This window comes from Ambystoma mexicanum, chromosome 9 (genome assembly GCF_040938575.1).
Source record: "Ambystoma mexicanum isolate Mex_15411 chromosome 9, UKY_AmexF1_1, whole genome shotgun sequence".
NCBI classification, from domain to species: domain Eukaryota; kingdom Metazoa; phylum Chordata; class Amphibia; order Caudata; family Ambystomatidae; genus Ambystoma; species Ambystoma mexicanum.
This window is the reverse complement of record NC_090931.1, coordinates 1,282,823,605-1,282,840,345: the sequence shown is the minus strand read 5'-3', so window position 1 is coordinate 1,282,840,345 and position 16,741 is coordinate 1,282,823,605. Positions and strand designations below refer to the sequence as shown.

General features: G+C 46.6%; 1 protein-coding gene across 8 annotated transcripts in view; it reads right to left on the bottom strand.

Annotated features, from left to right (window-relative positions):
• FAIM (Fas apoptotic inhibitory molecule) overlaps positions 1-16,741 on the bottom strand; it is a 377,980-nt gene that overhangs the window by 141,814 nt on the left and 219,425 nt on the right. For all 8 annotated transcript variants that reach the window (XM_069616618.1, XM_069616621.1, XM_069616619.1 and 5 more), the window contains one exon: positions 12,750-12,978. In XM_069616618.1, the coding sequence (XP_069472719.1) occupies positions 12,750-12,978 (229 nt within the window). The remainder of the gene's footprint in view (positions 1-12,749; positions 12,979-16,741) is intronic.

Below are 16,741 nucleotides of genomic sequence, written 5' to 3'. Positions count from 1 at the left end.
TCAATCTCCAACCCAGCTGGGTTGGAAAAAATATTAAAATTATCCTTAAATTGTAGAGTAATGCTTAAACGTAACCTTGACGTGGAGCAAGGGCTAGTTAATGGGGCACTGGGTACAGTTGTTGTCTTTCAAACATACCCACGTGACAACAAGAAGTGAAAAGGATAGGGCGCTCAACAGCTCGATTCCTTCTCTTCAAAAACATGTATGTATGTAGAGAACAATTTTCTCTAACTCTTGCATATGCAGTCACCATTCATAAATCCCAAGGTCTTACCCTAGACAAAGCATTGATAGATATAGGAAACAGTCTTTAAAGAAGGCATGAGCTACGTAGCACTATCACGCTTACGTACACTTGACGGTCTATTTCTAATCAACTTTGATGCAAGTAAAGTGAACGCTTATATTCCTTGCATTTTAGAATACAATAGACTACGTTCACTGTACACCCCCCATCTGAAATCACATCCTGTTCCAGAAAAACGAAAACGTGGTAAAAGAAAACTAAACTAATTCAAACAGAAATGCAACATAATCTGACGGCAAATCCTTCAAAGAAAACAAAAGAAGCTAAAACTTCATCAATTACCACAAGCAAAGAAGAACCTATTATGGAAAGTAAATCAGGTACTTCTTCAAAGAAGGAACAGAAACTCCAAAAAAAATCACTCGGAGACAGAACTATCTGGTCCATTCAAATTTTCAAATGAAACTGGTGTAAGTTGCTACGCAAATGTAGCAATGAATATTCTATTTCAATTGCCACCAATTGTTAACAACATTTACTTACACAGTACAAACCAATTGTGTTTGCAAATGTTAGTCCTTCATAGAAACGCAAAAACAATCCTGACAACACGTATACTGTTCACGGAATAAGACAAGAATTGGACTACTGTGCTGAAATGGTGAGATTCACTATAAACTCACAAGAAGATCCACAAGAATTTCTAATGTACTTACTACAAGTACTGGAAAACAAAAACATACCTATTAATGAAATTTTCCAGATTTCATACATGTGGAAACATACATGCACTCTCTGTAACAATATGACACAGGAACACATCCCAAATGAGCGAAGTGTGTATGTATCCATACCTAATTGTGAATCCATTCCATTTCAGCAACTTCTACAGAATGCAAACCATGGCAGATTATGTACTATCTGCAATTCAGATAATCGCTCCACCTTACTGATACAAACACATAGTAACTACATAATACTAATGCTTCTATGTTACAATGCAGATGGTACCAAAAACAACTGCAAGCTGACTGGATTCACACAGGGTCAAGTGTCACATGGTAAGACAACCTTCACAACAATAGGTATAATCTACCACGCAGGAGCCACAACCAATGCAGGTCACTACACTGCATATATTAAAATCGAAATGTGGATGGTTCGAATGTAATGATAGTACCATTACTCTAAAGCAGAGATTACCAGCAAATCTTACAAACGCGTATTTAATCTTCTTAAAGCCAACATTTTATAACTAATGTGTACTTCAACATTAACAAAAATTCAAGTAAAAGACTATAAACAGTTAGAATACGCCAACAAGTATCTAACTGCCCAAGAGTGTATAACAACCACACAGATAAATAAATACCACAGATCCGTAACAAAAAATACACAGTTAGAATACGCCAACAGGTATCTAACTGTTTAAAAAATCTGCAACAAGCCAACATACATAACATTAATCAGAAACAAGTGAACACTCAAAGGAAACAAAGAAATAGTTTATAGCATAGCAAAGAAGAACAAGTTACTACTTACCTTGTAACGTTCTTTCGATGGGATGTTCCCCCAACGTATTCCTTATCTTAGATATCTCTTTCCAGCTTTGCTGGCCTCGGACATTTTTTCTCTCTAGAGGGCGCTGCGCGTCGACGTCCGCCGAGTCGATGTCCCTCGACAGCCGCCGTATCGACGTCAACGTCATCCTGCCTATAAAGGCCGCGCGCAGCGTCCGTTGCTCAGTTCCGTTTTGTAGCCCACAATAATTCTTTCTGGACTCAACTAATCACCCTGAAGGAGCATAAGCTGCAACAACAAGGGAAGTAGTACTGCGGGGATGGATGGGAGGGTCGATAAGGAATACGTCGGAGGAACATCCCATCGAAAGAACGTTACAAGGTAAGAAGTAACTTGTTCTTCGAAGGGATTGTGTCCTCCGACGTATTCCTTATCTTAGATAGGCTCCCATAGCAGTATTCCGTTATTGGAGGTGGGAGTACTGACTTCATGCTTCCTTTTATTGATGAATAGAGTGCAATACTGCCCTTCCAAACCTAGTTTCCTGACTGGAGGAGGAATCCAAGTTGTAAAACCGTGTAAAGGTATGGACGGACGACCATGTGGCAGCCGCACAAATGTCTAAAAACGGCACTCCTCTTTTGAGGGCCGATGAAGCTGCGATACCTCTGGTCAAATGAGCCCTAAGATTTTGAGGGGGCTCTTTTCCTGCCAGTTTATAACATTCCAAAATGGCTAAAATAATCCATCTGGAAATGGTCTGCTTAGTTATCGGTAGCCCCAGCTTGTGACCTGCGTAGCCTACAAACAGCTGGTCTGCTTGTCTTATTCTAGCCAGTCTACTAATGTAAAAACTTAAAGCCCTTCTTGGGTCCAGCCTGTGTAACCTCTCTTCCTCTTTCCCCGGATGGGGAGGAGGATAGAAAGATGGAAGGGTAATCTTCTGTGTGATATGAAATTCAGAAACCACCTTTGGGAGGAAATTAGGCTTCACTTGCAGAACAACTTTGTCTTTGTGAAAGATTGTATGAGGGGGTTTACAAGAAAGAGCTTGTAACTCGCTCACCCTTCTAGCAGATGCAAGTGCTACTAATAAAACAGTCTTAAGGGTAAGAAATCTTAACGAACAAGAGTGGAGCGGTTCGAAAGGTGTGCCCATCAGGAAAGTTAGGACTAAATTTAAATCCCATAGGGGAACCTGGAATGGTCTTGGGGGATAAACGTTAGTTAACCCCTTTAGAAACTGTATTACCAAGGGTAACTTGAAATAGGATGGTTCTTCCGCAGTGCGCTTAAAGATGGATAGCGCTGCGAGATAGCCCTTGATGGTGCCAACCTGAAGGCCTGAATTCGCTAAATAAAGTAGGAAGGACAAAACCATTGGTGTACCACATGAAAAGGGATCGATATTCTTTTCCCTACACCAGCTGCAAAATCTGTTCCAACGGTAGCGGTATAAAGATTTTGTTGCTGGCCGCCTTGCCGAAAGCAACACCTCCATAACGTCATCAGGGAGGTCCCAATCCTTGTACCTCAGCCTTTCAGAAGCCAAGCGTGAAGGCTGAGTGTTTTGATGTCTGGATGGAGAACCTGACCTCCCTTCTGTGAGAGCAGATTCTCTCGGAGTGGAAATCGAATTGGAGGGCAGATGGACAAGTCTAGAAGGTCCGGGTACCACGTTCTCCTGGCCCAATCCGGGGCAATTAGGATCATGGTGTTCCGGAATCTTCTCAACCTCCTGATCATTTGAGGAATGACAGAGACCGGTGGAAACGCGTACAGGAGTGGAAACTCCCAGTCCACTATGAACGCGTCTCCCAGAGCTCCTCTCGGGGGAAATTCCCTTGAACAGAACAGATCGCACTTCCTGTTGACACTGGTGGCGAACAGATCCACCTGAGGGGTTCCCCAAAGGGCGAAGATCTCTTGAAGGACTTCCTGAGCTAGTTCCCACTCGTGGGAGACTGTGCTCTGCCTGCTCAGAGCGTCCGCTGTCAAGTTCTTCTCTCCGGCTAGGTGAACTGCCGATAGAGAGATTCCTTTTTGGATTGCCCAAAACCAGAGCTGCATCGCCTCTCTGCACAGAGGTAGCGATCCAACGCCTCCTATTTTGTTGAGGTAATGCATGGCCACTGTGTTGTCCATCATTATCAGGACATTCTTTCCTTGTACAGATGGCAGAAAAGCCTTCAGCGCAAGTCTGATGGCCCTCAGCTCTAACAGGTTGATATGTAGTCTGGACTCCGATGGAGACCAACGACCGCTGATGGTCAAGTCATTGGCGTGGGCTCCCCACCCCGTGAGTGAGGCATCCGGGACTACTGTTATCTCCGGCCAAGGTTGCCAAAACTGCTCTCCTTTCAGAATGTTCTCCTGACAGGCCCACCACTGAAGGTCTCGAGCCACCCTATCGGGAACCTGAAGAAGATCTGTCATTCTCCCTGAGAATTGTGACCACTGAGTTCTCAGTGCCCACTGGAGAGATCTCATTCTCAGGCGGGCCTCTGGCACTAGGAAAATGCAGGATGCCATGAGGCCTAGCAACCTCAAAAAGTCGAAGGCTGGGAGACGTTGGTCATTTTGAAACTTGGTGACCATCTGTAGAATATCTTGAGCCCTCACCTCTGGTGGCAAGGCTTTTCCCAGGGAAGTGTCCAGGATCGCTCTGATGAACTGGAGTCTCTGCGATGGTATCATTTGTGACTTCTTTAAATTGAGGGAGAAGCCCAGTCTGTGAAGGGAGTGGCAAACATGATCTAGCTGGATCTGAGCTTGTTCCGAAGATACAACTCTGATCAACCAATCGTCCAGGTAGGGGTAGACGTGAATCCCTTCCCTCCTTAGACTTGCAGCCACTACCGACATTGACTTGGTGAAGACCCTCGGGGCGGAGGTCAGCCCAAATGGCAGCACTCGAAAATGATAATGAGAGTTGCCAATTGCAAACCTCAGGTATTTCCTGTGTTTGAGATGGATTGGCACATGGAAATAAGCGTCCTGAAGGTCGAGAGATACCAACCAGTCCTGGAACTGAAGGGCCTGAAGGATCTGAGAGAGAGTTACCATCTTGAATTTGTCTTTCCTGAGGAATTTGTTCAATTCTCGCAAGTCCAAGATGGGTCTCAGTCCTCCGTCTTTCTTTGGTATGAGAAAGTAAGGGGAGTACCAGCCCTTGTTCCTCTCCGCTACAGGTACCGGTTCTATGGCACCTTTCTCTAGCAGGTCTAAACTTTCCTGCAAGAAGAGCGGATCTGGAGCTTTTTGAGAGCTGATCCCCGGTGGATGACTCGGAGGTATGCGTAGGAGAGGCAGGCAGTAACCTTGTGCAACTGTCTCCAATGCCCAAGCATCTGACGTGATAGCCTGCCATTCCGCCAGATGTTGAGTTAACCTGCCTCCTACAGGTGTCTTGTGAGGGAAGTCCTCGGAGTGGTTTTGGGGCGGCTGATGCAGATGCCGATGGTAAAGAGGCACCTGCTGTTGCTGCGGCTTTTGAATATCTACCCCGTTCACCTCGGGTAGTTCTTCTTTGTCCCCTTTGAGCCGGTCGCCCTCTACCTCTTCCGAATGCGGAGTAGAAGCGAAAGGACTTGCCTCTCGCAGAGATTCCTGTGGGATGAAAAGGTGTCCGGATTGCAGCGCCTAGGGATTTTGCTGCTGCCTTTGATGTTTGCAGTTTTTCTAAACTGTCATCCGCCTTTTTCCCCAAACAAAGAAGAGCCATCAAATGGCATGTTCAAGAGCCTGGCTTGCACATCTGCGGCAAAACCAGACTTTCTCAACCAAGCAAATCTCCTGGTTGTTGTACTTGCCGCCATTGCTCTGCTGATACTGTCAGCCGAATAAATGCCCGTCTGGAGGGATTCGCACATAGGGTCTTTACCGTCCTTTATGATATTTAGGAACGCCTATCTTTCTTCTCCCTCCGGGATGCAGTCAGCCGCTGTAGAAACACACTCCCAAAGTGTATGGCTAAATCTAGCAAGGGTGCAAGTAGCATGAATAGATTTTAACGCCATGCTACATGCCGAAAAGACTTTCTTAGCCATAGCATCATATTTTTTATCGTCCCTTTCCTGTGGGACGGTAGGGTAAGCAGTCTTGATGTCAGTAGAAGATGCTGCCTGTACCACCAGACTTTCTGGGGATGGGTGTTTGGACAAAAACTCAGGGTCTGCAGAAGATACCCTGTATTTAGTAGACAGTTTTTTATTTACTGCCGGGACGACATCTGGGGTTTCCCAGTTCGTCATTATTTTTCTTTGAAGAGCTTTATGAAAAGGTACTACAGGATCCTCCTGTGGACCTTTATCAAGAATATCCGTGAGGTCATCCTGTTGGAAAGCCTGTGAAGGTGTTGACCACCCCATAAATTCTGTAATCCTGGCCATTAAGGCTCTATAAGGGGGTTCAGCAGGAAGTGTCTAAACCACTTGCCTCATGTAAGGAATCATGGAGTTCCTTTAATCTGCGTTCCTCTGAGGATAACTCCTCTTGAACTGGGGTTGCAGATCCCTGCAACTCAAATGTCTCTTCTTGGTCAGACAGTTCTCCCTCTTCCATAATTGAGGACATTGTTCTCAATTGGTCTGAACTCACAAAGGGTGTGAAACCCATCTCCAAGGCAGAGGGTGCCAAACTTGTTGTAATCGGCCTCGAAAACGTCGATGTCGTCGACGCCGACGTCGAAGGCTTCGAACGTGGCGTCGAAAACAAAGGCGGAGGCCTCGAGGTCCTCGATAGAATCGGAATTCTGCTTGAGGATATCGACAATCTCGACGACATCGTCATCGAAGACCTGGGAATAGCCACTGGGTGCGCCGCAACCGTGACTTTCCTTGGCGTCGACGCCGTTGTTGAGGATGGCGTCGAGTCGACAGACCCGTGTGTCGAAGGTCCCTTCGACAACGGCGTCGAAGACACCGACCTCGGCGTCGACGGAACCTTAGTCGACGGTGTCGACGGAACCTTCGAAGAAGGATTCGAGGTCTTTGCTTTACTCGAGGGTTCGTGACGCGCTCGAGAAGCTTCCTTCGCTGGGTGCTGCGACTCGCGGCGTTTTGGACCTTCGGGTCTTTCGACCAGAGCATCGCTCTCGGCAGTCTTCGAGGGGGTCGAGGCCGCTTTCTCGAAGACGCTCATCATATTTTTTCGGAATTCCTCCCATTCAGCCCGGGAACTATGTTTCGTGGGGCAAGGGATTCTCTTAGGTGAAACAGAGGAAGAGGAGGACGAAGAAGGGGATCTTCGGCGTCTCCTTTTCGAGTGCTTCGTTCTCGAGGAGTGGTGGGACCCGCTTCGAGACCTGGAGCGCGAATGGCGACGAGGAGACGAATGTCTCGACTTTGTCGAGGAAGAAGAAGCTTTAGAAGTCTTACCTTTTTCCAGCTTCCCCCTACGCTCCTTCAGGGCCTTAGCTGTCATGGACATACAGTCCTCGCACTCCGAACAATGGTGTTCAGCGCCCAAACACCACAGACAGACCCTGTGAGGGTCCGTCAGCGACATCTTTTTTCCACAGTCTTGGCATTTTTTAAAGACGAGTTCAGACGAGGAATCCATCGAGTATGGATCGAATATCTCGAGGAAATAGGAATAATTCTCTACGAAACTGAGCAACGATATTCCGAGGAACTGAGTAAGCGCGGAAAAACGGAACTGAGCAACGGACGCTGTGCGCGGCCTTTATAGGCAGGCTGACGTTGACGTTGATACGGCGGCTGTCGAGGGACATCGACTCGGCGGACTTCGACGCGCAGCGCCCTCTAGAGAGAAAAAATTTCCGAGGCCAGCAAAGCTGGAAAGAGATATCTAAGATAAGGAATACGTTGGAGGACACAATCCCTTCGAAAGTGTTTTTTTAATCCGACAAGGATTTTTAGTCCTCCAGACCCAAGGATTTGAAAAACAAACACAGAAACTGAGCATAATACACAGTACACTGGTTTGTAAACTAAATATGAGGGTAAAAAAAAAGCTAAAATGTCTATTGTATAAAATACAAAACACTTACATGCTCTTTTCTTTTATCACAGAAATTAAAAAAGGATATTTCCACCAAGTACTAAAGTCATGTAAGAAATATATCGAATCTCAACAAAGTAAACAGTAAGTATAATTTCACACATTTCATACATATTCGAATCTATACGTCTGATCTATGGCAGTAATATGGTGCAGTGGCTGTAGGCAGGGCCTAGAGTCTTGGATGTATAACCTACGACCTACACCCTGCAGCCAAGCAACCAAGACTGTAGGTCCCACCCACAACCATCGCAGCATATCAAAACCATGGTGGCTTATAACTTCACTGCTTATAACTTTGGTCTTGGATGCATGGCCTTTGGCCATAAACATAACCCATAGTGCCTTATAACTGTAGTTCTTATAACTTTGTTCTTGGGTGTATGGCCTATGGCCTGTGGCCATGCACCCAAAACTCTACGTCCTGGCCACAACCACTGCACTATATAAAACCCATAGTGCCTTATAACTGCAGTAGTTATAACTTTGTTCTTGGGTGCATGGCCTTTGGCCATGCACCCAAGACTCTAGGCCCTCCCCACAACCACCTGATCGATGTTCGATACTACAGGTGTATCTATAGCTGTGATGTGCTGCGGTGGTTGTATCCAGGGCCTAGAGTCTTGGGTGTAAGGACATAGATATTTGAATGTATGGGTGTGCAGTATATAAAACCCATGGTGGCTTATAACTCCAGTGCTTATAACGTTGTTCTTGGGTGCATAGCCTTTGGCCATGCACCCAAGACTGTATGTCCTGGCCACAACCACAACAGCATAACACACCCGTTGTGGCTTGTAACTTCACTACGTATAAATTTGGTCTTGGGTGCATGGCCTTCTAGGCCCTCCCCACAACCACCTGATTGATGTTCGATACTACGGGTGTATCTATAGCTGTGATATGCTGCAGTGGTTGTGGCCAGGGCCTAGAGTCTTGGGTGTATGTCCATAGATATTTGAATGTATGGGTGTGAAGTGGCTTATAACTCCAGTGCTTATAACTTTGTTCTTGGGTGCATGGCCTTTGGCCATGCACCCAAGACTGTAGACCCTCCCCACAACCATCTGATCGATAAGCGATACTACGGGTGTATCCATTGCTGTGATATGCTGTGGTGGTTGTGGCCAGGGCCTAGAGTCTTGGGAGTATGGCCTACGGCCTACAGCCATGCAACCAAGACTCTAGGCCCTGGCCACAACCACCGCAGCATATTACACCCATGGTCGCTTATAAATCATGAGCACACCCATAGAATGAAACATTTTAACTGTAGCATGTACTCAATTTGCACCCATGTCTCTAGGCCCTGCCCACACCTACCAGATACATAATCGATTGTATGGGCGTGATGTATGAATGTGATATGCTGCAGTGGTTGTGTGCAGGGTCTACAGTCTTGGGTGCATGGCCTACGGCCTGCAGCCATGCATCCAAAACTCTACGTCCTGCCCACAACCACCGCACTATATAAAACCCATGGTGCCTTATAACTGCAGTGCTTATAACTTTGGTCTTGGGTGCATGGCCTTCGGCAAAGTTTGGTGAGGATTCATCCAGGGGGAGCGTAGTTATAAGCCACCCAAAATGTGCTCTTCCTATGGAAACAGCAACTTAACCATAACTACACAGCCACTAGTGTGGCTGTGTAATATATATATATAGATATAGATATATATATAACTGTGAAAGTGTGGTTGTATGTTCGGGGTTGGCTCCAGCCCCATAACAGTTGGTGGCCTGAAATCTTTGGCCCAAGGTCGGCATACCAGTCTGGGGTGTACTTGCGATAGTAAAATCTGACCAGCCCCACCCATTCTCCCTGCATAGGTTTGGGGTCCGGCCCTGTGCTATCAGTTTTAGGGAGAATTCTCCTTCTAGGGCTAATTTCCCTCACCTGGTGAGTCCCCCAGCAGCTTTGCTGCATTTCTGGCGTTTATTTTTCCACCTGGTAAGAGTGTACATCCTTTTTCCACTCTTACATGCGTTTTGGCCTATGTGTTTTTACTCATTGTGTGATCTGGGCACTGGAGCACACCACTCCAGGTGCCCCTGTTCTTGTATGGGTTACACAGCACCTTCAGTGTAGTAACCCAGGGTTGTCTTTCAGACTTCCCTCTGACTCCATTTCGCTGGGGCCGACTACTGTCCCCCAGAGAAAGGTAAAGTTGCCATTTACTTTACATAGTCACTTTTTACCACAGAACCAGTACACCCCATCTTACATGGAGTACTGGAAAGGGCTAATCTGTACCCCTTTTCTGTCTGTACCTCCCTGAGCATTGTTTTGCTCTTTTAACATTTAGACTTGGCTGGTGCGCAGTGGTATCTACCCTAACTTTTCTACCGCGATTATATTAGATAAACGTGGTAATACTTTTGGCTATTTTAGCAGCCTTAAGCATAAACCCGCTTGACCAAATAGTCTTTCTTTTGGGTCCGGTTGGGTTTATTCACCATTCCTTTTTGTTACAGTCCTTCTTGTGTTTTACTTTGCACGGCAAACTAGGTTCGCCTTCTTTGTTCACCGTCTTTTGGCGGGCTTCTGCTCTTGGCGCCTGGGTATCTAGGTAGACTGAATGTGGGGAAGGGGTGTAGTCACCCCGCCTGCACAGGGTATCCTCGGAAACCCAAGTCGCACTTTGCCATGATTGGCTGAGGTGGGTGTCCCGGCTGGACAACCCTCCTGCTGCGTGATTGACAGCCAGGCTGTGTGAAAGGGGGTTTTGCGCATAAAGGGCAGGTCTCTTGGGCTAGAAGTCAGAGTTGCCACTGGAACTACAAGGAACTGAAAGAGAAGCAGAGAGAACGACGGCTGCTGCAACTACCCCGTCCCGGTGAAGCCCTGCTGCAGTCCTGAGCTATCTAATCTTCAACGACTAAGGGGAGATCCAGTCCAGAGTCTTCTTCCCTTGAGCCTGGTGGGGATAACCAGATAATCTTCTTCAGCCAGAGGTCTCCGTCGTGGTCGAAATCGCTGCACACTGCTGTAGTGGTCCGGATAGCCACCTGCCGAGCCTCTCCTGTTTTTAAGGAGCGCACCTTTAATTCGTTATCGCTACTGCCGGCTTCATCCCTGTGTGTTGCAGTCCCCCTTCAGAAGTCCTCCTTCACAACGAAGCTCCAGGAATCGTGGGTCTGAGGGAAACCAACAGGAACAACTGCCAGGGCACCAGCTGCACCATTGGAATAAGGTACTGTGTTCTGCTTGAGGAAATTGGGTGAACCCCTTTTCTTCATCTTCCAGGCTTGCCCTCGTCTTCCCTCCTTCTTATAACTTACTTTTGGCTACGCTGAATCGTGAACTGTCTAACGGTGTGATCTTCGGCAACAGGTCTCCGGTGTCACTTAAACCTGGCTACGGCCCTTTGACTTTTGAACTCCTGTTTCTGAGTGTTTCTCGATCCTGTCTGCCTAGCCTAAATATTGCCTGTCATTTTTGCCTCAGGTGCTAAGAGTGTTTTTGCCCCGGTAGCATTTCATGTAACGGATACGCGTTTATTGAGTAGACCGAACTGTCAAAAAGTGATCACAACCATATCCGCAGTATCGTGTTTTGTTCATAACACCGGTTCATTCAAACACAGGGTACTTACCTTGAGACATACTGTACAAAGTGAATCGGTTAGTTGTAGTATATTTAACGTGTGGTTTTGTTTAAAGTTTAATAGAAGTGTTGTGATTATAACTGACGGTTTAAAAATAAATGTACTTATATTTTTCCACCTAAAACCTTGAGTCAGTGTTTGCTTGAGTCACAGTAATCGTGGTCCCTTTGTGTAATCTCTGCTACTGCTCATATACCCTTGAGATAAGCCTGGCTGCTCTGCTACTGCTACCACTATAACTTAGTAGTACAGGCTTGTACCAAAGGTAAAACTTGTATTGCCACCTGTGGTCTTAATCGTGTGTGGTGGTCCATAAGGGCACTGCACAGGATTCTGCCTAACAATCAGTATAGGCTATTTTGCGAGATTGCCGATTTTGCGACTGTTCCAAAAATAGGAAGTTAGGACACAAGGTCGGCATACCAGTCTTGTGTTTACAGGCGCTAGTGAAATGTGACCAACCCCACCCATTCACCCTGCAAGGGGGGAGTGGGGTCCGGCCTTGTGCCATCGGTATAGGCGATTTCAGGCCAATTTTGCAATATTTCAAAGAAATGAAGCTATGACACAATAAAACATACACAAGGCTATAACAGACCCCCACGTGCATGTAGGCTACAGACCCGTGCAACGCCCGGTGGTACCGCTATTTTCTCTATATTAAAGTAAAAGCATGTTCCCATCGTTTAGTGTTCCCTTTGGTGGGTTAAATAGGATGCTGCATCCCAAAAAAATCTATTAAAGAAGGAAGTGTCTTGCTCAAAGAAATATTGCCTGGAAATTGCATTGTTTCCCTGTCTGCTTTTCAAGACCAATGCTCAGAATGCAGCCAATACAAGTAGCTTTTTACTGCTTTCTAAACATTCTGATTGGCTGATCAATAACGACTTCCATTAGCCAATTAAGCAATAAACCTCAAGCTGCGGGGCCATTACCGTGTCCGGTAATGCCCCAGCAGCATAGTTACATGGCCAAGCGAAGCGAGGCCTTAACGAGGCCCTGGGGCATTACCGGACACAGTAATTACCCCCAGCGAGGGGTTTATTGCTATTAGCCTCTTCATTGGCTAGGAGGCCACCAAACCCCCCCTCCGGGGTACTAATATTTTGTATTGGCTGGTTTAGTGGTCTTTATGTTTATATACTTTGAATTGTGACTACAAAGACTTTAGATAAAAAAATAACTAACCAAATTCCACTCCAGTAAAAGAAATTATGGAACAATAGCGTACTCAAAACACCATCGAATTAAATATGGCAACAGTCATTAAAAAAGGTAGGACTTATTTATCCGAAAGCAAAGCATAAGACAATACTAAAAATGATTAGACAAGTGGGAAATCTTACCCAAAACGACTCTGCAGTCGATACCATCCAGATTCAAAATCCAAGTATTAGTAGTTTTCGACCGGTTTTCCATATACTTCTTCAGACTCTTCCCATTGATTTCTAGTGTGTACTCGTAGGCAAAACCACTGACTGCATCAATGTTTATGGTACCCTTGGTTTGTGCCGCCCCAACTGTAAATGTTTCTTTGCCCACCAATTTAAACATCCAGTCTCTTTTGATTACCTCCTGAAAATAAATACATAGTTAAACAGTGCAAGAAACAGTTCATCTACATGTGTTAAAACCTTGACTGCATACTGCATTTTACACATTGCTGGCACAGGTAAATTAGACTACAGTAGGCATACAAAATAACAACGTACTGGACAGGGAAAACATTTAAAAACAAAAAGCTCAAAATCCTGGGGTGATGCTGTGTTGCCGGGAATACGTTTGTAAGCGTGGGCCTAAACGTCTTTGTTCTTAATGGCAAAGTGTGGCACAAATCATTTTTAATGGCAAAGTGTGGCACAAATCATTATAATTTTTGATACATTTATTAGCTTCTCTTACTCTTTAAAACTATGCATAGAAGGCACTTCATCAGTTAAATATATTTGATCAGGACCAAACATCATACAACAACAGTACTTGCATGTGAAAATACTTTTCAAGTACCAGTGCAGCACAGACATCAAATGCCCAGTGTGGCAAACCAGAAGTAATGAGACTAAGGTGTGCCAAGGCTTAAGGATGTTTTATTTAAATAAAAAAGAAATTTAGCCATACTGCTATAGGGAAGTTCCCTGCCTAACAAACTAAAAAGGGTGCTCGTCAAAACCCAAAAGTATTGGTCCTTAGTCCAAATCCTATTAGGCAACTAATCCCCACCACTTACGAAACATAACAGAAAAAGGAGGTCGGAGAAATAGCCTCCGTCTTTGGCTTCTTCCTGTCCAAATCACTTGCATCTCTTTCTCCAGTTAAAAGTTAATCAATTGTTCACAATACAGTTCATTGCAGTTCTCAACCTCTCTGCAGGTTTCGCATGCCAAATCTTAATTCCATACTGTTGCCTCTTTCCAGGAAGAAAGGTTTTACTAACACTATATCCAGATTTCTGACATGGTGTTTAGGAATGTTTTGATTAGATACTTCATGACTAGAGACATGCATGTTCTCTCTTTCTCCAGTTCAGACCGTCTCTCGAAGCTCTCCAAAGCCCTCTGTCCCTTTGATATGCTTGCTTTAGTCAGGTTCATTAGGCTCCCGTAACCTTTGTGGCTTCTCCGGCATCGAATATCCCAATTCTCCGCCCTTTAGCTGTTCAGCATCTAATGCACTTCTCGTGCAGAGCTCAGGATTCCAGGCTCTCTGCTGCAGTCTGGTATCGGTTAACGGGCCCCAGGCTCTCCACGGCTTCCATGTGGTCTTGACACCAGGCGAGACAGTCCTTTTACTGTCTACATCTTGTTGGGGTGGAGCTAGCACCTTCCACCACCCCCCCAAGCACTTTACAAAGAGGCTCAGCTGCCGACAGACCATGGCCCACACCACCTGGGGCACGCAACCCTGCTTAAAGCCGCAGCACATCCACGGTATACCCCTTCACGGACTCCCTCCGACACCGGCAGACAGAATCGATGGACTAATGGCACGAATAAAAGTCTGACCACCCCTCGAACAGGCCTTTGCACACCGACCAACCCACTACCGTTGGACACCAGCCTTTGCACAAACAGACAGAGTGCACAACAAGGTGGAGGAGGACACATCATGGGTGACCCCACTAACGACAACAGGAACCTGCGTGCACCCCGGGGCAGAGGACTACCCCCCAGCAACCTAGTAGCCCCGGACCCAATAAAATGCAGCAGATCAGCCAAAGAGCGGGAGGCCCACGCAGCACGCGACCGCAGGGCGCAATAACCTACCACCCAGTAGGCACCCCAAGGAGAGCCAGGAACAACGGGGCAAACTGGCATGCAAACAGAAGGCTGAGACCCAACAACAGAGAAACGAACGCTGCCGGCCACACCCAGCCAACCTAGGAGATCCACCTGAAACAAGGCGGAGATGGACGTCCAGTCGCAACTACAGACCATCCTGGCAGAAATGCGGATCATCGGACAACAGATCCAGGAAACTAATAACGCAGTGATGGACATTAAGCACAACCTGCAGGACGTGCAATCACGCCTGGCGGCCCAAGCTGAGCATACCACTGTGAACGAACAACGGATCAGTGCTATCGAAGACAACCTGGCAACAACAGAAAATGACCTAGATGGGGTCATCAAAGAGATCCAAAGGCTGGGGGAAAAAATAAAAAATAAATAAATAATAATCCATGACCAGGAAAATTGCTCCCGGCCTAATAACCTACGGGTGGTGGGCCTGCCTGAGAACGCAGAAGGAGAGAACCTCGAGACCTTCATATAGGGCACCAATTCCGAAACCAGCGCGTGATCAGAGCCCCAGAACTATAACCATGCGCCTGCTCAACTTCCAGCATAAGATGGTGATCCTCAAAGCGTACAGAGAAGCTGGCCCAATTAGAGTCGGAGCAGCAAATATCAGAATCTTCAATGACTATTCAATGGAGGTCTCCAGGAGACGCAAAGAATTCAGCCCGATCTTCAAGGCATTGAAGACCTCAGACCACCGCCACTATCTGAAACTTCCTGCAACATGGTGTGTACAAATCGAAAAAACAATGGCACACATTTGAAGATGCAGAAACAGCGTGACACTTTTTCCAGCAGCGAGACATAATCACCACAGACTACGAACAACCACCATCGGAGAACCAACGACCGGACCACCGCCCTCCCCCAACTCAGACAGACCACACGCTAGCGGAAAATGGCAAAACAACAGCCGCAGACCTCTAAAGGATGGGGATCAAAGCGCTGAAAACGAAATGTCTCGCTGCACATCCAAACCCCACGAAGAACCGAACTTGATACTCACCTCTGAATCCTGGAACTGGATGCATTTGTCATGTTCCCTTAAGCAGAGCAATCATACCTGATGCACACGCCGCTACCACCGACCCAACGCTGCGGGGCACGCTGCAGCCTCATCAGTGACAACTAGAGGCATTTAGCACCCGAAATGGGGTGTAACACGAGGTGGGGAGGGGCGCAGGACTCCACACCCCCCCAAACCTCGTGTCCTGGCGATCTCGCCATGTGTTGGGTGTAGGCGACGAGTAAGACCTACCCAACGTTTGTACTTTGTTGATCAAGTTGTTTGGTTAAGACTTGTTGAAGGCTCAGGTTGGAGCCAAACCGGGTTGCATACGCTGACTCTCGAACAGAAAGGGTCACACCGCACTATTAGCCACGACGTACAAACCCCGAAGCGGAAACAACCAACCATTAGCGCATACATCAGAACATACGCACAGACAATGGCCACGAACATAACCCTAGTAACAATCAACATCCAAGGTCTGGGCCATCCCATCAAACGCAGATGACTACTAAACAGCATGAGGGATCTCCATGGAGACCTAATCTTCCTCCAAGAAACCCACCTGGGGGCTACGGAATCAGGGAAACTACAACAGGGTTGGATCGGGGCAGCACACCACTCACCACAACAAGGGAAAAGAGGGGTATCCATCCTCATACACAAGCGGGTCCCACTCCAAATCCATAACACAGTAGCCAACAAGGAAGGCAGATACGTTCCAATCCAGAGACTCTTACCCCATCACTTTCCTGAATGTATATATCCCCACCTCTGAAACCCCTTCCTTCTTCACAGAGATGTTCACAACTTGCGCACAATATATGGGCAACATCACGATCATAGGTGGAGCCCTCAATATCACCCTAGATCCCACGCTAGACCGACTGGGCACAACCCACGAGGGTCCCACCATTCTGAATAAACAGATAGCCCTCAAGACCCTAATGCAAGACCTCCACCTAATTAACATATGGAGGGAGAAGCACAAACAAAGCAATGACTACACATACTACTCCCATCCCCACAACAC